This window comes from Pelodiscus sinensis, chromosome 5, assembly GCF_052426305.1.
Source record: "Pelodiscus sinensis isolate ZL-2025 chromosome 5, ASM5242630v1, whole genome shotgun sequence".
In the NCBI taxonomy this organism is placed as follows: Eukaryota; Metazoa; Chordata; order Testudines; family Trionychidae; genus Pelodiscus; species Pelodiscus sinensis.
The window spans coordinates 7,614,824-7,631,848 of NC_143056.1; the positions used below are offsets into that span (position 1 = coordinate 7,614,824).

The 17,025-nt window shown below is 45.5% G+C and overlaps 1 protein-coding gene across 2 annotated transcripts in view; it reads right to left on the reverse strand.

Annotated features, from left to right (window-relative positions):
* Window positions 1-6,952: 6,952 nt before the first annotated feature.
* Window positions 6,953-17,025, reverse strand: part of ERO1A (endoplasmic reticulum oxidoreductase 1 alpha) — a 40,425-nt gene continuing 30,352 nt past the window's right edge. For both annotated transcript variants that reach the window (XM_075926210.2, XM_075926209.2), the window contains 7 exons: window positions 15,378-15,404; window positions 15,148-15,240; window positions 12,975-13,221; window positions 11,464-11,533; window positions 9,977-10,063; window positions 9,012-9,145; window positions 6,953-7,318 (listed from right to left, as the gene is read on the reverse strand). In XM_075926210.2, the coding sequence (XP_075782325.1) occupies window positions 7,261-7,318; window positions 9,012-9,145; window positions 9,977-10,063; window positions 11,464-11,533; window positions 12,975-13,221; window positions 15,148-15,240; window positions 15,378-15,404 (716 nt within the window). In that variant the 3' untranslated portion in view covers window positions 6,953-7,260. The remainder of the gene's footprint in view (window positions 7,319-9,011; window positions 9,146-9,976; window positions 10,064-11,463; window positions 11,534-12,974; window positions 13,222-15,147; window positions 15,241-15,377; window positions 15,405-17,025) is intronic.

Here is a 17,025-nt window from a genome sequence, read left to right on the forward strand (position 1 = left end):
CTGCCCTCTTAGCCTCTTCTCCTCTGCACAGACCCTGGGGTGGGCTCCCTTCATCTCTTTGCTGATTCCCCTAACTAAACCCTGCAATAAACAAGCCATGAAACTACCTTGCCAACACACTACTTCCCCCCCCTCCCCCCGCTCACATTTTCTCCCCTTTTCCTACCCCCAGCTGTTGTACTTATTTCAATCAGAACACTAGCACTGGAAGGGACCTTGAGGTCATCAAATCCAGTCCCCGGCCCTAATGGCAGGACCAAGCACCATCTAGTTCAGGGCTACTCAACTTTGGAAGCCCCGGGATCATAATGATCCACTCAGCGCATGCCGAGGGATGCAACTTAAGTGTGGTTACGTATAGGTGACAATGTATAAGCGAGTAGCTTCTTTCTCACTGACGGGCATGAATACAAAGATTAAGGCAGGACTACACAATATGTAGGCCCTATTTAAGTCAGTTCTGCTGATATTAATAAAATGCAATAGTTACCCAATTTCCACCCATATGACAGCCCTTTTAATGAGCAATGACAGTCCAGGAATTTAACTACTAAAATACATATCAACAGAAGACCATTGTTTGATTTTTTTGTTAAATTTGTGTAGCCAAAACAAAAATAGTCAATACACTCTGCCAATACAGAACTGGAATATAAGTTCATTCAATGTAAAGTGTCTGCAAACTTTTCACCAGCTGTTTCACATCAGGTTTGTATTCCCTTGTAGCAGCACAGAGACAGTCAGTCAGATGTCTGTCAGTAAGAGGTGCACAGTTTTGACTTGATTCCCATGGAGGAGAATGAACTTTCACAGACATATGTAAACCCAAAGCAAGTTAGCACTTTTTTTTTTTGGCACATTTTAGTAATGCAGGGTACATGTCTTCCTGTACATAGGTCATCCAAAATGTTTGTGTCCTCTTCCTTATGCATAGCTTTAGAATACAGTTTTGCAGTTTTATCCTCTCTTCTTCAAATGTCTTTCTCCCTTCTTCCCCCCCCCCCCCCCCCGTCTCACTGCTGAAGGTGAGACTACTAAAATCCATTTTTAGTTGATGTAAAGGCAAACTCAAGAACTGTCTTCAGGGATTTGACATCTAGAAAATAAGAAAATTCAGTTTTCAGCTCTGAGCTGTACTGTTTTTTTTTAAAAAAAATCTGGCAAAACAGATGCATGTTCATTTAGCTGTGTCACTTGCGCGTTGAGGATAGGAAAGTGAGAAGGCTTTCTCTTGAAGCTGATTGGCAAAAAGAGCCAGTTTTGTTTCAAAAGCAGAAACATCACACATGAAAGAAGGCAGGTCTTTTTTTCTTTGCCTTGAAGTTAAGATGAAGAGGTGTCATATCAATGAGAAGCCACATTTAGTAGGTACGTCTGTCTAAACATGACAGTAATTCCTGGTGATCCTTTGCCTCCAAAAACACTCGTACAACAGGCAGAGGCTCCATAAACAGATCTAACACTTTGCCTTGACTCAGCCATCTAACTTTTCCAAGTCACCAAACTGCATTTCGTACTCCTCAACTAAAGCTCGAAATTGTCTGTTTCAGGGTATTTGCAACAATGAAGCTGATTTGTGAGACACTATCCATTAAGTTTGCTGCATAACTGTTCTTGGTGCAGAGTGCAATGGTAGGAAAAGGAAACTGGATTTTTCTTCGGCAAAGAAATTAGCCCCTTCTCTTTTCCAGCAATGGAGACTGTGCCATCAGTTGTAACCAGCTAAGCGTCTTCAAATCAATGCATTTTCCTGGCCCTTCAAAAAAAAAAAATGCTGCCACTGCAGGATGAACGTCCTCTTCCCTAGCTCGCTCTGTCAGAGGTAGCAAAGTAAGCATTTCTTCGACATACTTTTGCCATTGAATAAATGCACCCAGATTATGAGCGAAGATGTCTGAACAATCAATAGATTCCTCTATTGCCAGACTGAACCGAGTGCTTTCCATGTCTTTTTAACAAGTTAGAAAACAGATGGATTCAACTGCAGTAAGATGAATTGAAAGCATTTCAGGCAGACGCGTGCAGTTTTGATATTTAACTATATCCTCTTTGTTTTTAAATTCTGCAACAAGTGATTGGCTGCAGTTCAAGAAGCACTGCTCTATCAATTCACCTTTGGTAAAAGGTCTTTTTGATTTTTGCTATGCACCAAGCTATTTTGAAGGAGGCTTCTGTAACGGCATCGCTGTCTTTAACTTGCAAATGGAACATACCTTGAGCATGGAAACCTTCCAGTAAAGAACGTATCTTAGGGCTTTTTTTAATTGCTGTTCGGTGGATACGAGTCTTTGAAGTCAGGGTGACCAGATTCATGGTGTCGTTGCAGTTTTAACACAGCCGTTCATCTTTTGACGATGACACATTGGTGTTCCCTTTCTTGCTACAAAAGCAAATTCCATCTCCCCACCGGTTGAAAACCTTGCATTCATCCAGAAAGTGTCTCTTCTTTACCATTTTTAATGCTTATTAAAAAAAATTGTATACCAGGGTTTAGCTTGAAGCTAACCATCTAGCTTGACTTTTGGCAATGCTTGTGAAAGTTAGAGGTCTGCTCCTCTGCCTGTTGTACCAGTGTTTTTGGAGGCAAATGATCACTAGGATTTACTGTTGGGCTGTGTCTAGACTGGCAAGTTTTTCCGGAAAACTTGCTTTTGCGGGAAAAACTTGCCAGCTGTCTACACTGGCCGCTTGAATTTCCGCAAGAACACGGACTTCCTAGAGCCTGAAATCAGTGCTTCTTGCGGAAATACTATGCTGCTCCCGTTCAGGCAAAAGTCCCTTTTGCGCAAAGCTTTTGCGCAAGAGGGCCAGTGTAGACAGCTCAGATTTGTTTCGCGCAAAAAAGCCCCGGTCGCGAAAATGGCGATCGGGGCTTTTTTGCAGAAAAGCGCGTCTAGATTGGCCACGGATGCTTTTCTGCAAAAAATGCTTTTGCGGAAAAGCGTCCATGCCAATCTAGACGCTCTTTTTTCCGCAAATGCTTTTAACAGAAAACGTTTCCGTTAAAAGCATTTGCGGAAAATCATGCCGGTCTAGACGTAGCCTTGTTGTGTATCTCTTGCGGTGATTTTACTATAAAAAGAGAAGTTTCCCGGGCACAGCGCTCTAACCTGCGGCAGGTGGGGAGCTGGCCGAGTCAGGCTGGACATGAGGCGCAACAAGACGGGGGCCTGGGAGGGCTGACCTCCCCACACGGGAGTCTGTTGCTCTGTGTGGGCCAGAGGCAGGGCTGTCTGGTCATGGTGCTGGACCCAAATGTGGCCAGCGTGAGCCAGTCAGCATCCCTCAGGCTCTGCCCCCAAGGCTAAGTACTTCCCACAATGCCCTGGTGCTTTTGCACCACCTCCCTGGGGGCTAGAAACACCAACACCCTGTCCCCATCTGCTCCAGCTAGTCTGTCCACTGGTGTTTTTCAATGCTCACCCCACCCCACCTGGGAGATGCCTTGCTGTGGTGAAGGTCGTACCCAGTGCAGGCTGTGTTCAAAGCATCCCATCTGCAGGCCCTGTGTTGAGCCCCGTGTAAAGCCAACCTGCCCCATGGGCTGCAAACATGCGGGCTGTGTGTTGAGTTGCCCTGGTCTAGATCATCCCTCGCAGGTATCTGTCTAGCCCAGTGGTACAAGTACCCTCAGGGCTACTGCGGGGGGCGGGGGAGGGTACGTCAACACAACTGAAATGTGGAGAAAACAGCACTTTTTTGGTACTTTTTATACCCAAAAATTTCACCACTCACCCACAATTAAGTTGTTTAAACAAACGTGTGGTAAGGAAAAAAAATTGTCTGAAAAGTGTAGGTAGTGGTGTGTGTGTATATTTTTTTTAAAAGGGGTACTTTGTAAGAAAAGGTTGAACACTGATCTAGCCTGCTCTTAAAGATCTCCAATTATGAAGATTCTGCAACCTTTCTAGGTGACTTTTTTTTTCCCCCAAGGGTTTAGTCACCCTGACAGGAAGTGTTTCCTCATGTCCAATTTAAACCTCCCGTGCTGCAATTTAGGCTCATTGCTTCTTGTCTTAGCCTCAGAGGTTAAGGAGAACAATCTTTCTGCCTCCTCCTTTACCCTCCATGCCCTTTTCCAAACTCAACAAACCCAGTTCTTTTAGTCTTCCCTCAGCGGTCATGTTTCCTAGACCTTTAATCATTTCTGCTGCTCTCTTCTGGACCACCTCCAATTTTAGCCACCTCTTTCCTGATGCGTGCCCAGAACTGGACAGGACACTCCAGAAGAGGCCAAATGAGTAGAAGAGGATTATGTCTTGGATCTAGCTTACACTCTTTGTAACAGGGCCTCTCTGCTACTGGGTTCGTGCGTCACCTTGGGCACAACTCCACTAAACGCCGGCCGGACCCAGGTGTTGGCTGAAAGAGCACGTGTGCATCCGTCCGGCCTTTCTGGCATTGCCCCATGGTGGAAATGCAAAGGATTTCAGCCTGTAGCACAGAAGCCACCTGCCCTGGATACATTCCCACGCTCCGTGGTAGAACGGAACCTGCTGGTGGTGCTGCGCACTTACTAGCCTGACAGCAGAAAACTTGATGGTAATTTAAAATTCTACCCATTTTCCTCTTTCCCTGAAGGGAGAGGAGTGTGGTGGCTGCCATCTGTTAACAGCAAGTGCTTGAGGTAATTTCCTTGCAAGAACTGTTTTTAGCTATTGGTCATTTGCCCAGGTTACAGACTCTGGTGGATGGTGACAGAGGTTAGTTAAAAGCCAAGGTGGGGGGGTGCGCGAATACAGGTGGCACCAGGAGCAGGACCCCTGGCAGCAGAGGAAAGGGGAAAAACACAGAGTGAACACAGTGGCTCTGCACTTGAACCGTTTCCTCGCACTCCTACTTGGGGTGAGGAGTTGCTCTGTCCAACTACTAACAGTGCAGGACTGAGACCCGACCTGGATGACTCAGTTCTCCAGAGTGACACACGGGGCCTGGTTGCTTACAGCTGGGCCACTTACTGGAGCTAGGAACAAGTCATGGATGGCACGATGCTGTTGGTCAGACTATAACGAAGAGGAGACATGCACACTGCTCTAGGCGTGGTGGAACCTGACAGCAGCATGCTGGGGGGGAGCCAAACATCAGGAACATACTAACCTGGGTAAGGCACATTCAGAATGAAGCCCAGACCCAGGGCTTAGTAGGGAACGCTACAGTCCCTTCTCCCAGCATATACATGAGACATTACACCCTGTTGATTAAGATATACCAGTCTCATTTTAGCCTCTAGGGAAGAAATATCTGGCAACCTTTTAAGACCTGCCCTGCTTGCTGGTGCACCAAGATTCATTTCTATGGCAGCATTGTTGATTGGCTTAGCGGTTCCAGAACCAGCCCCCTGTACTCTGATTTCCCTGAAAGGAAAAAAAAAAATGCTCTTCTGGGTTTTGCCTACCCAAAGTTTCACCGGTTGAATTGGGCTTTTAAAATCAAAGCCCCTGTGTGAATACTTATTTCAGTTTAGCTCCAACTGACCAACTGCACTAACCTTGATTTAAAACTGAAAAGGTGCATCTGGCACAGTAATTTACACTGGTTTAGAATCACCCTTTTAGTTCATTTCCGCTTTCTTCTTTAGACAAACTCAGAGGGACAAAGAGCAGCTGTCCATCTCAACCATAAAGTTTTAGGTGGATTCTCCAAACTATACTGATATATCCCAAGACTGTACAACAGTCCCTCACAGTCTGCTTCTGTCTTGACTATCCTAAACAGTTTGGTATCATCCGCAAACTTTACCACCTCACTGCTTACCCCTTTTTCCAGATCATTTATGAATAAGTTGAAAAGGATTGGTCCCAGGACTGACCCTTGGGAGACACCACTAGTTACCCCTCTCCAATCTGAAAATTTACCATTTATTCCTACCCTTTGTTTCCTGTCTTTTAACCAGTTCTCAATCCAAGAAAGGACCTTCCCTCTTATCCCATGGCCATGTAATTTACACAAGAGCCTTTGGTGAGGGACCTTGTCAAAGACTTTCTGAAAATCTAAGTATACTATATCTACTGGATCCCCCTTGTCCGCATGTTTGTTAACCCCTGCAAAGAACTCTAATAGATTAGTAAGACGTGATTTCCCTTTACAGAAACCATGTTGATTTTAGTCCAACAAATATTATTCTACATGCCTCACAATTTTATTCTTTACTATTGTTTCAACTAATTTGCCCAGTACTGAAGTTAGGCTCACCGGTCTGTAATTGCCAGGATCGCTTCTAGAGCTCTTTTTAACTATTGGTGTCACGTTGGCTACCTTCCAGTCATTAGGTACGGAAGCCGATTTAAAGGATAGGTTACAAACCACAGATAATAGCTCAGCAATTTCCCATTTGAGTTCTTTTAGAACCCTTGGATGAATGCCATCTGGTCCCGGAGATTTGTTAACATGAAGTTTTTCTATTTGTTCCAAAACCTCCTCTAATGACACTTCAATCCGGGACAGTTCCTCAGAGTCATCACCCACAAAGGACGGTGCAGATTTAGGAATCTCCCCAATGTCCTCAGCAGTGAAGACTGAAGCAAAGAAATCATTTAGTTTCTCTGCAATGGCTTTATTGTCCTTGATTGCTCCTTTTATATCTCGATCATCTAGGAGACCCACAGGTTTTTTAGCAGGCTTCCTGCTTCTAATGTACTTAAAACATTTTGTTTTTTCTTTTTGAGTTTTTGGCTAGCTGTTCCTCAAAATCTTTTTTTTCTTTTCTTATTACATTTTTACACTTGATTTGACAGTGTTTATGTTCCTTTCTATTTATCTCACTAGGATTGGACTTCCACTTCTTAAAAGATGCCTTTTTGTCCCTCACTGCTTCTTTTACATGATGGTTAAGCCATGGTGACTCCTTTTTAGAGTTATCTAAAGAGTTACCATTACTTACATTTTGTATTCCTGCATTTGTTCTGTGTCATTTTTAGCAGCACCATAAGGATCGGAAGGCAGACAAACAGGAAGGAGTGCAGTATGTGTTTAATCAGTCAATCGTTATTCAAACGTATCTTTAAAAAATATAAATTGATCATTTTACTTTACAGTCAAATCTGTTTTCCCCACCCCTTTACAAAAAGCAGCTTCTTTGTACAAAAGATTAGGACTCAGCAGGTTACTGACACCATCAATCATTCTGTAAAGTGAAGAGTTCTTCCAGTGTCTTTTCCTTTCTAGTTGCCTGAAGTTTGAAGGAAACCCAATTTTCCTCTGTTTTGTAGAAAACAGAATTTAAAAAAAGGTACCCAAGTCTTTTTGTCAGAGACAAGTTCACTACACATTGCGTAACAAGTTCTTGAAGTTTTCCAGCTCTTTAACACTAGTTGAAATTCTGTATGCAAGAGAAGAGGAGGAAAAATGTTAGAGGAATCTAAAACACATGAGGTCTAATTTTAAATGTTTTTATATAAACACAAAGAAAATAGAAAACAGTCCTTGGAGCTAAGGCTTTTTGCATGTTAAAAATAATTATGGATCTGAAACAAGGTTTGCTGACTCATTTTAAAGCCAGATGCATTATACATTCTTAATGGCAACAGAATTGCACCCTTCATAAATACAAAGAAAATGAAGGTGCGATCAAATACACTTGCTCAAAGGTCGTCAGGAAGCCAACTATCTAATTCATAGGAACTGTCAGCTTACCGATAAACTGGTGTTTATTTTTAAAGTTTTTGACTTGCAAACACCAACTCATTTTATTGCAAAATGCATTTTGCTCTTGGAGGTTTGGCAGCAGTGGGGGGGGGGAAAAGCCGACTAGTGCAAGGAGCTGGCTTAACTTCCCATGTTTTTACAGCAATCTGCTCCTTCACTGAATTTTCTTTTCAAATATCGGACACTGAATGGTTGATTTGAAAGTTATTTGCAAGTAGATGGGGAAGCAAAGAATATGAAGTTTGTCTTGGTGTAGCACTTCCAGCCCATGTAGATGGAAAGAAAGGCCCCGATTGAAGCTGTAGCCAGCATAGTGGGGGTGTGACCACTGCACAGTTCTTTAGCATACAAAAGGATCTGGGGTAGGGGGGAACCTTCAGAGGGTCAGGATTTGGGAAAAAGCCTCAGTGTCATTAATCAGTGCTTTTTGGAAATAGAGTGTTTCCAGTTTCATAAAAGCTGTTTTCTAAGGTACAATTCAAGCACCATATTAAAAAGCAAAGAGCAGTAACTGGATTGTTGTTTTTTTTAAAGGGATGGCAGAAGCACTCGCTAGTTTTTTTTTTTTTTTGCTCCTCAGCACAAGCTGAAAAGTGTCAATCCACTGAAGAAAGTGCTTAATGTTTTCCAGACCAATTGATCTACCCTGGAATTCTCCCCCCCCCCCCCCCCCCCGGTCCATGGCGATACAGAAGATAAAATTCAGAGCCTCGGCTTGAAAATAATTTAGCTGTAAATCAGAATTACTAAACTTTAAAAGCCAGTGACTTAATGCAAAGAATCTCACAGAAAACCTGTTAGCCAGCTAAGAATTCCAGACCTGTTAACACCAGAAAGTGGCAGCAGGCAACCAAAACGTCTTTCAATAACGTCTTTCTTTTGAAAGGCTTCTTTTTTCCACGGCTACTGCCAAACAAACCTCCCCAGCTCCCAAAGAGCCTAATTGATGGATGCCTATTAAATAGAATCCGTGCAAATAGATGTTTTAAAAGAAAATTGGTACGATGTAGAAGCTTTAAGGTCAGCCTCCAAGCTAAACACAGGCCTGATAACGGGAAACTGGGATGAAGGGCAACATGTTCTCAAAACAGATACATGGAATTTCTGGCAGACTTCTGAATTCTTCATAACAGGGACTGGAGTGTTAAGTTTAATCCCTCGTAGACAATGAAACAGAAACCATTATTGCTTATTCCTACTGTCAAACAATCAACTGAAGCCTAGAAATGCGACTAAACAGAGATCTGGTCAGATTTAAAAGAGTTACCACCAGTTACAAATCTCAGTGCGCTTTTTTTATAGGGGCGCACTACTACTGCCTTCTATTTTAGTTAGAATAAAAAAAAAGCAAACTATTTCAAACTAACCTTCCAAAAGCATTAACGAAAGAGATGATTTCTTGTCTTGTTAGCTGGAATTCATAAGACGGGCCGGTTTCTGGCATGTTTTCGATCAGTTTTTGTGAAAACAGGATCTTCAAAGCTGTACCCAAGCCCTGAGTCTGTGCAGTATAGATAAGACAATAGCAAGTGAGACATCAGATTAGCAAGTTTATTTCACTTCCCATCACTTCATTTGAACAGATGAAAACAAAGTCATCATCTTAATTGAGTGGGTTCGTTTATTACGATGTACTAGCAGATTTGCCCAGTGTTGCTCGAGTCCTTAACTCAAATAATTTTTCGTTTTCTTCATTTAATTCATTGCTCTGGGGAGGGGCTCAGGATGAGGTTTCAGTCTGCAGGCTGCCTAAGGAAGAGAGGACAACCCCATCCCTCTCTCACTGCAGCAGCTTGGGGTCAGGTGAGAAGCACCCCTCCATGGCTGCTGCAGCGGGCAGAGCTGGGGGAGGGGTGCATGTCCCACATCTGAGTGACACACACACACACACACACACACACAAACTCTCTCAAACACATAGTAGAGAGCTGTCCCTTTTGTCACCTGTTCCCCCAATGGGGTTATCATTCTCCCATTCCCCATCTCTGGCCCTTTACTGCCCCCTGTGGTCATTCTGCAGTATAACGCCCTCCTACCAGACCCCTCCCTCTCCATTTTATGAGAAACAATCAAATTCCAAGCACGTCCCATTGTCCTGGCACAACCAAACCCCGACCTTGCTTTAAGTTAGGATAAGAGGAAGCTGCCTTCCAAATTTGGTGGCCCGAGCTCTTACCGTTTAGGAGTTCTTGAACAGACAGGGGCATGCTCACTCACAAACTCTCCCAAATATACAGTAGATATTGCAGTAATCCCTAGGAGCCCCAGTCAAGAATCAGAGCTCCTTCTGCTAGGCACCGTATAAACAGAACAAATTGCTTATTGGACTTACCTGCAATTTTCCCCACAGACGACATTTTAAACATCCAACACAGTCCATGATTCTTGAAATATTCCTAAAATGGAGCCTAAATTCCTCCTTTAAAAAAAATAGGACTTTTAAATGCAAAACATCATTATGACACGGTTATTAATAGATTTTAAAATCACATGTCAATTAGTTAGTACTAAGGAAATTGTTTTAGGCACAGGAGGCCAATAGAGGTGCCATAGCCCAACCCAGCAGGGAGAGAGTCCAGCAGGCTGGAAGAAGCTGGGGCAAACCTGACCAATCAGGGCAAGGAGCATTCAGCCAATCAGGGCCAATCTGTGCCCTATAAAAGGCTGCAGAGCTGAGAGGAACTCATTCTTGCTCTGACCAGCAAGGGAAAAGGGGCTGGGTTCCAGTAGGGGAGGGAACCAACAGCCCTTTGGAGAGAGCAGGGCTGGGCAGGCTCCGGAGGAGCCCCAGCCGGATACCGGCCAGGCTGTGTAGACCTTAATACAACGGCTGAGAAGGTGCAGGGAAGTGGTCCAGGGAGTATGAGCAATTAAGGAAGTGAAAGGGGGCAGGACTTGGCTTCTGCCAGAGGGTCCCTGGAGCAGGACCCAGAGTACTGGGCACGCCTGGGCTCCTCCCTTCTCCCTTGCACTGGACCTTGCCACCATGGGCGTGGCCTTTACAGACTGCACCTCGCCCCAGGTGCAGGGGCACAGGGCTAGACTTTGGGGCTGCAGCTGGCTGCTCAGGCAGGTGTCCGGACAGAGGACTGCTGCTGCCCCCAGAAGGGAGAATGGAGTGGTGGGCACTGCTGGGGGGAGGGCAAGAGTACAGTGGACCAAGGGAGCAACATGGGTGCAAAGTCAGACGGAGGAGATGACGACCAGAAGGCGAATGCCCGGTGTGACCAGCAGGGGGCGACGAGTCCAACCTGCTACAGGGCTCTATCAGGCACCATGGACCCTTACATCTACCCATTTCCCAGACAGGTTTTGTGGTGCTCAGAACACGAGTGAATACGTTGACTCCAGCTGGATATTTCTAGTCTGTGGCTTGAACCTCTGTAAATCGGGACTCCATGGTCCAGATGTTCCAGGACCAGCGATTCCCGGTGGAAGGCTGGCCACTGGGCTCCCTGCAGCTGGGCTGCTGTGTACAACCCAATGGGCTGCCCAGCACGTGCAGGAGCCTAGTGCGCCGCAGCAGGGCTCCCTGGCTTAGCAGGGAAGGGAGGGGGCACTGGCAGGGCAGGGGGGGGCGGCCAGGAGGCCGGTGGCCACTCCAGGGCTGGGGAGGCTGGTAGCAGGGGTCCAGATATGACCTCCTCTGCTCCGGCAAAATCCCTCATCCAAAGGTGCTGGACCAGGGAGTTCCGACCTGTAGTAACTTAAGTATTTCCATGTCTAAAGTACCCTATTCAGTCTGATAACCCAATGTGAGAAATACTGTACCTTGTTAGCATATAGTTTCAAGAAGGGGGGCACAAGGTGAACAAATACCTTTAATTTAGCAGCTTCCTTTTTATTTCCGGCAAACAGAGAGTTTTCATTGAAGTGCAAAGGGAAAGACCTGACGTGAGAAGAGAAACAAAACGGAAGATAAAATTTCCAAAAATCACCTAAGTGATCGGCGCTTCCCATCCCATTTTCAAGAGATTTAGGCACTTTGGCTCCTAAGTCTCATTGGGTATGTCTACACTGCAATGCTATTTCGGGATACCTCTTTTGAATGTGTCCACTGTTTCGAAATATCCTTGTAAACCTCATTCTACGAGGAGTAAGGATGGCTCAAAATAGTGCTTTATTTTGAAATTTGGCGCTGTGTAGAATTTGCGTTACGCAAACTGTATATCTTGAGTTTCGGGTGCTGTGCACACACCCGTTGAAAGTGAAAGACAGTTCGACACCTAAGTCACTTGTGAAAATGGGATTTAGACTCCAAAGTCACTTGGATTCTCCATTCAGAATCTCTCCTATAGTGTCATTTCAATTTATTGCATGTACTTCAAATTCTCACAGCAAAACGTCATTTCATTACGACTGCTAAAAGATCTCCGATCTGCGGCGCCAGGACGAGCCTGACACTGAAAGTGGAGCACCCACAGGGACACTGCTCAAAGAAGAAAAATAAATGATCAATGTCTCAGTCACAAACAATAAGAGATGGGACACGGGAAACGGACAAACTAGAGCCTCTACAGAGGCCAGATTCTAAACTTAGCTAACATGCCTCATACATCCAGTATTGGAGAATTAAGACCTTCTCTTTTTAGATGTTTTTAATATTATTTTGGACTGAAATGTAAAGCTAGTATTAGAGTTCTGAAGTTCACTAAGATAAAATAAGTTAAATTCCATTCTGCTCTATCTTAAACACAACCTAAACTATTCAACAGTGGAGTTAGTACCTGATTTTGGTATCTGAATTTAGATACTTGGGCATATCACTGAGGCCAAGTCTACACTAAAGGGGAAGGTAGAATCAAGATATGCGGCTCTAGCTGCGTTAATTATGTAGCTGGAGTGGACATAACTTGATTCGAGTTTCCCCGCCATCCCCACAGTGGGAGGACGGGAGCAAATGCTCCCATTGGCTTCCCTTACTCCTTGCAGGAGCAGCCACTGCCAACGGGGGCATCCTCTGAGTTTGATTTAGTGAGTCTTTACTAGACCCACTAAATCAAACTCTGAAAGATTGATCACAGTGGCATCAATCTTCCCCAGAGTGAAGACATGACCTTAGCCTTGCTGTTCCTCAGTCCTTCATCTGCACAAAGGATATAACAGCACTGCCCAGCCCCACTGAAGTGTTGTGAAGTTAAATGGCTTACACAACAATGTAAAGTGCTTTGAGATCTACCGAAAAGCTCTGTGTGATGATTATTATTACTGGAGATACAATATCATTAGCTGTCCCATATCATACAACGACAGAAATTTTTTTTTCTAATACACACGCAGTAGGAGAGAATAAGACATATTCATAGCTGCTCACTATCAAATGTATTTACTTGGTTAGTTGAAGGACTTCCAGGAGCTGGTTTTTGGTTTCTCGATCTTTATTTTCATTCCCCGTGAACAGCTGGAATCCTGGGCGCTCAAAGAATGGCAGAACTTTTGACATTGCCCGCAATTCAATTAGGTAGAGGAAATACAGATTCTTGAGCCTCTTGGGACCTTCTCCTCGAGTAAGGACTTCATCAAATCTGTTTTGAAACTCGGTAAGGTTGTGTCCCCACTTTGTCCCTGACCACGTATCTGAGAGAGGAGAAGAAAAGGAAAAGGGCAGCTTTGAAAACTGGGCCATAAATGTCTTTCCCACTATGCCATGCATGTGGTTACGGTTAATTTTTAGCATTCAAAGTTTACAACACTCAGACCGGACCAGCACACAAAGTTGTACTGGTTTTTTATAGTGGATTTAAAACCCAACCTGCTACAAAACCCTGTGTGGACATTCTGAAATCATCTTAAACTTAGCTTATATTGGTACGTTTACAGACAAAACGCCTTCATTAGATTTAGTTTGTAAACAGAGCTACACGGGGCTAAACTGACACTACCCCCTTGATAAAGTTGTTTTTTTTAACCTGATTTAATCTAGCTGGTGTCATTACATGACCACGAGGCCTCAGCAGTGTCCAATCCACTGTTCTTTGTTCAGCAAACATTGACTGATGCCCCATTTCCTTTGTCTCTTCATTCCTACCCTCTGTGACCATTAATTCATTGCAAAATTTAAAAAGGCATCTTTGTTTTGGGATGGTCTCCCGCGAAGGAAGACCGAGTCGCTGTCCCTGTTTCCCTGCAACAAGAACGAATGCTGGGCCGAGAGACGTGGGAGCTCCCGGATGCAATGAGCTATGTGCTGCACTTCTTAGGGTGTGTCTAAACAACACCCCTCTGTCGGCAGAGGGATGTAAATTAGACACATCGAAAGTGCAAATGAAGCCGGGATTTAAATATCCTGCACTTCATTTGCATAATGGCGGCCGCCGCTTTTTTTTTCGAAATGGGGCTTTTCGAAAAAGACAGCAGTTTAGACGGAGCATTTTTGACAGATCCTGTACTCCTCATTTTTTGAGGATCTTTCAAAACGGCGCATTTCTGACGAAAACGCCCCGTTTCAAAAGATCCTCAAAAAATGAGTACAGGATCTGTCGAAAATGCTCCATCTAAACTGCCGGTTTTTTCGAAAAGCCCCATTTAAAAAAAAAAAAAAAGCGGCCGCCATTATGCAAATGAAGCGTGGGATATTTAAATCCCGGCTTCATTTGCACTTTCGATGTGTCTAATTTACATCCATCTTCACAAAAAAGGAAGAACGAGAGGAACAAAGGGAGAAGAGCGGCTGCTTTCCACCTCGGTCTCCCCCCACGCCCTCTGCCTCCCCCAGAGCCGACAAGGGGAGTTCAGCGGTGTCACCGGCAATCCGGCGTCTGCTGAAGCACTGGCGAGAGGTAGCTTAATCGCTGGGCTGTAAGGAAGTAGGGCCTAGTTGTCAAACTTGGGACAAAGGTCTAGGTCCACCTCTGCTCCAGAGCACCACAGGTAGCATTGTGTCGCATTACAGAAAGGATGCGGATGCACTGAAGAGGGTCCAGTGGAGGGCAACCAAAATGATGAGGGGCTGGAGCACATGATCTACGAGGAGAGGCTGAGGGATTTGGGTCTGTTTAGTCTGCAGAGGAGAAGAGAGAGGGGGGGGATTTGGTAGCAGCCTTCAACTACCTGAAGGGAGGTTCCAAAGAGGATGGAGAGAGGCTGTTCTCAGTAGTGACAGATGGCAGAACAAGGAGCAATGGTCTCAAGTTGCAGCGAGGCAGGTCTAGATTGGATATTAAGAAAAATATTTCCCTAGGAGGGTGGTGAAGCACTGGGATGGGTTCCCTAGGGACGTGGTGGAATCTCCATCCCTAGAGGTTTTTAAGTCCCGGCTTGACAAAGCCCTGGCTGAGATGACTTAGTTAGGGGTAGGCCTGCTTTGGGCAGGGGGCTGGACTCAACGACCTCCCGAGGTCTCTTCCAACCTTAGGATTCTATGAGAGCAAAGCCAGGCCCCAAACCCTGCTGGAATGGGCTACCAGCTCATATTTTACTAAGCAGTGGAAGTCAACTCCCATTCTCCGCTGATGGCAGAAGCAGCCTGGCTCTCAGCAAATGAAGGCAGAAGGTCATGCTCACCTTGCAAGAGGTACCTGGCGCTCAAATGGATGTTGATGCTTGCATGTAGGCCAGAAATGAGTCTGTAGAAAGCTCGCTTCTCTACGCAGAGGCCTGAAAGGAAAAAAAAGAGTCAAAAGGTAAAATAACTAAGCCGGTTTGAATTTTCTTCCTGTGCAGTTTGCTTTGGCAATCAACACCCTGCCCTCCCCACCAGAGAGAGCCTATTGTGCATCCCGCATAGCCATTACCTTTCAGCCAACGGTAAAAGGCATGTCCTGGAAACAAAGAAAAAAAAAAACAGAATTACAAGAGCTTCAACAGTGCTGGGAACATTTGACCAAAGAAATTACCCAATACATGGCACAACTGTGTGTGCGCTAGGGTTGCCAGATGGTTTCAACAAAAGTACCAGACATACTTGACATGACATCACAATCGACATTACATCTGATTTAGAAAATACCGGACATTTCTATTTTCTCAATTTGTTTCCCGGACAGAAAGTTCAAATACTGGACTATCTGGTTCAAAACCGGACCCCTGGCAACTCTAGTGTGCGCTGAGAACTGCGGTGAGCAAAGCAAGTAGGAAAATGTTAGAAGCCAAGAGGGAATCCACCCATCTGGGAGGTAATTGTCACAACGTCACAGGAGGACGGGGGAACAGGCTCAGGACAGGATCGGGCAATCCAACCGCCACGGCGCGCACACACGTCACTGCGGAGTTGCAGACTACACACACACACCAGTTACTGCGGAGTTGCAGACCACACACACACACACACACACACACACACCACACACAAATTGGGCTGCAGGATTGGGGCCTAGCACAAAGAGCGCCGCAAAGCCCACCATTGCCACACAAAGACAAGCCAACCCTGCCATGATTTAAGGGGGCTGGGTTTTGAAAAGCACGGGGGGGCTTGTCGATGCAGCAAGAGAGACCCAAGGCAGCACCTCTCTGAGCCTGGGTCAACTCCTTCAGGCTGGCACTGTGGAGCTAAGAATAGCCACGCACATGTTCCAGCTCGGAAAGCAGGCAGGGGTCCAGAGTCTGCAAGCCCACAGGACTGAGTCAGTCGATCCACGAACCTGGGCACCTAAAGCCCTTCAGCTCTTTTGGAAACCCCACCCAAAGGCTGTTCTGTTCTCCTCAGGAGTCACACAGATTCCTGGATTGCGAGGCCAGAAGGAACCACTGTCAGTATCTAGTCTGATCTCATGCAGAACATGAGCCAGAGGATTCCCTCCTCCCCCAGTAATTCCTACATGAGAATGGCTAGAAAAATATCCAACCTTGATTTTAAAATGATCAGGGGTGTAGAATCCACCCTGACTCTAGTTGTTCCCCTGGTTAACGGTTCTCACAGTTAAAGGTTTACACCTTATTTCCAATCTGCATTTGTCTATCGCCAACTGGATTGTGTTAGATAGGAGCGGTCCGAGGCCGGCTGCGGCAGCTGGTGCCCCAGGCGGAAGGCGCGATTGGCGCCCCCGCCTGCACGGCCATCAATGGCTGTGATGTCATCATGGGGCGCCCCGGCGCCCCATGACGTCATCATCGGGCGTCCGGGCCAGCAGCGCCCTAGGCAACTGCCTCGTTTGCCTCGGCTCATGGGCCACCCCTGGTGTTAGACCTTCCTCTGCCAGGTTGAAGAGGCCATAGCTAAAGATCTGTCCCTCACGTAGCTACTTACTGAGTGGTCTGGCCAGCTATTAAGCTCCCCTTTGTTAAGCTTAAGCAGATTTGTAGCGATAAAGCTAAACAGACCCATGCAAGAGACACTGAACGTAGGCAGGTTTCTAGAGGAGTCCCATTTTTGCCTGAGTAATGCCTCTGCTAGCCTTGCTAATGCTTCAGACTGTGGAATTAGAAGAGGCAGAAGTTCCATAT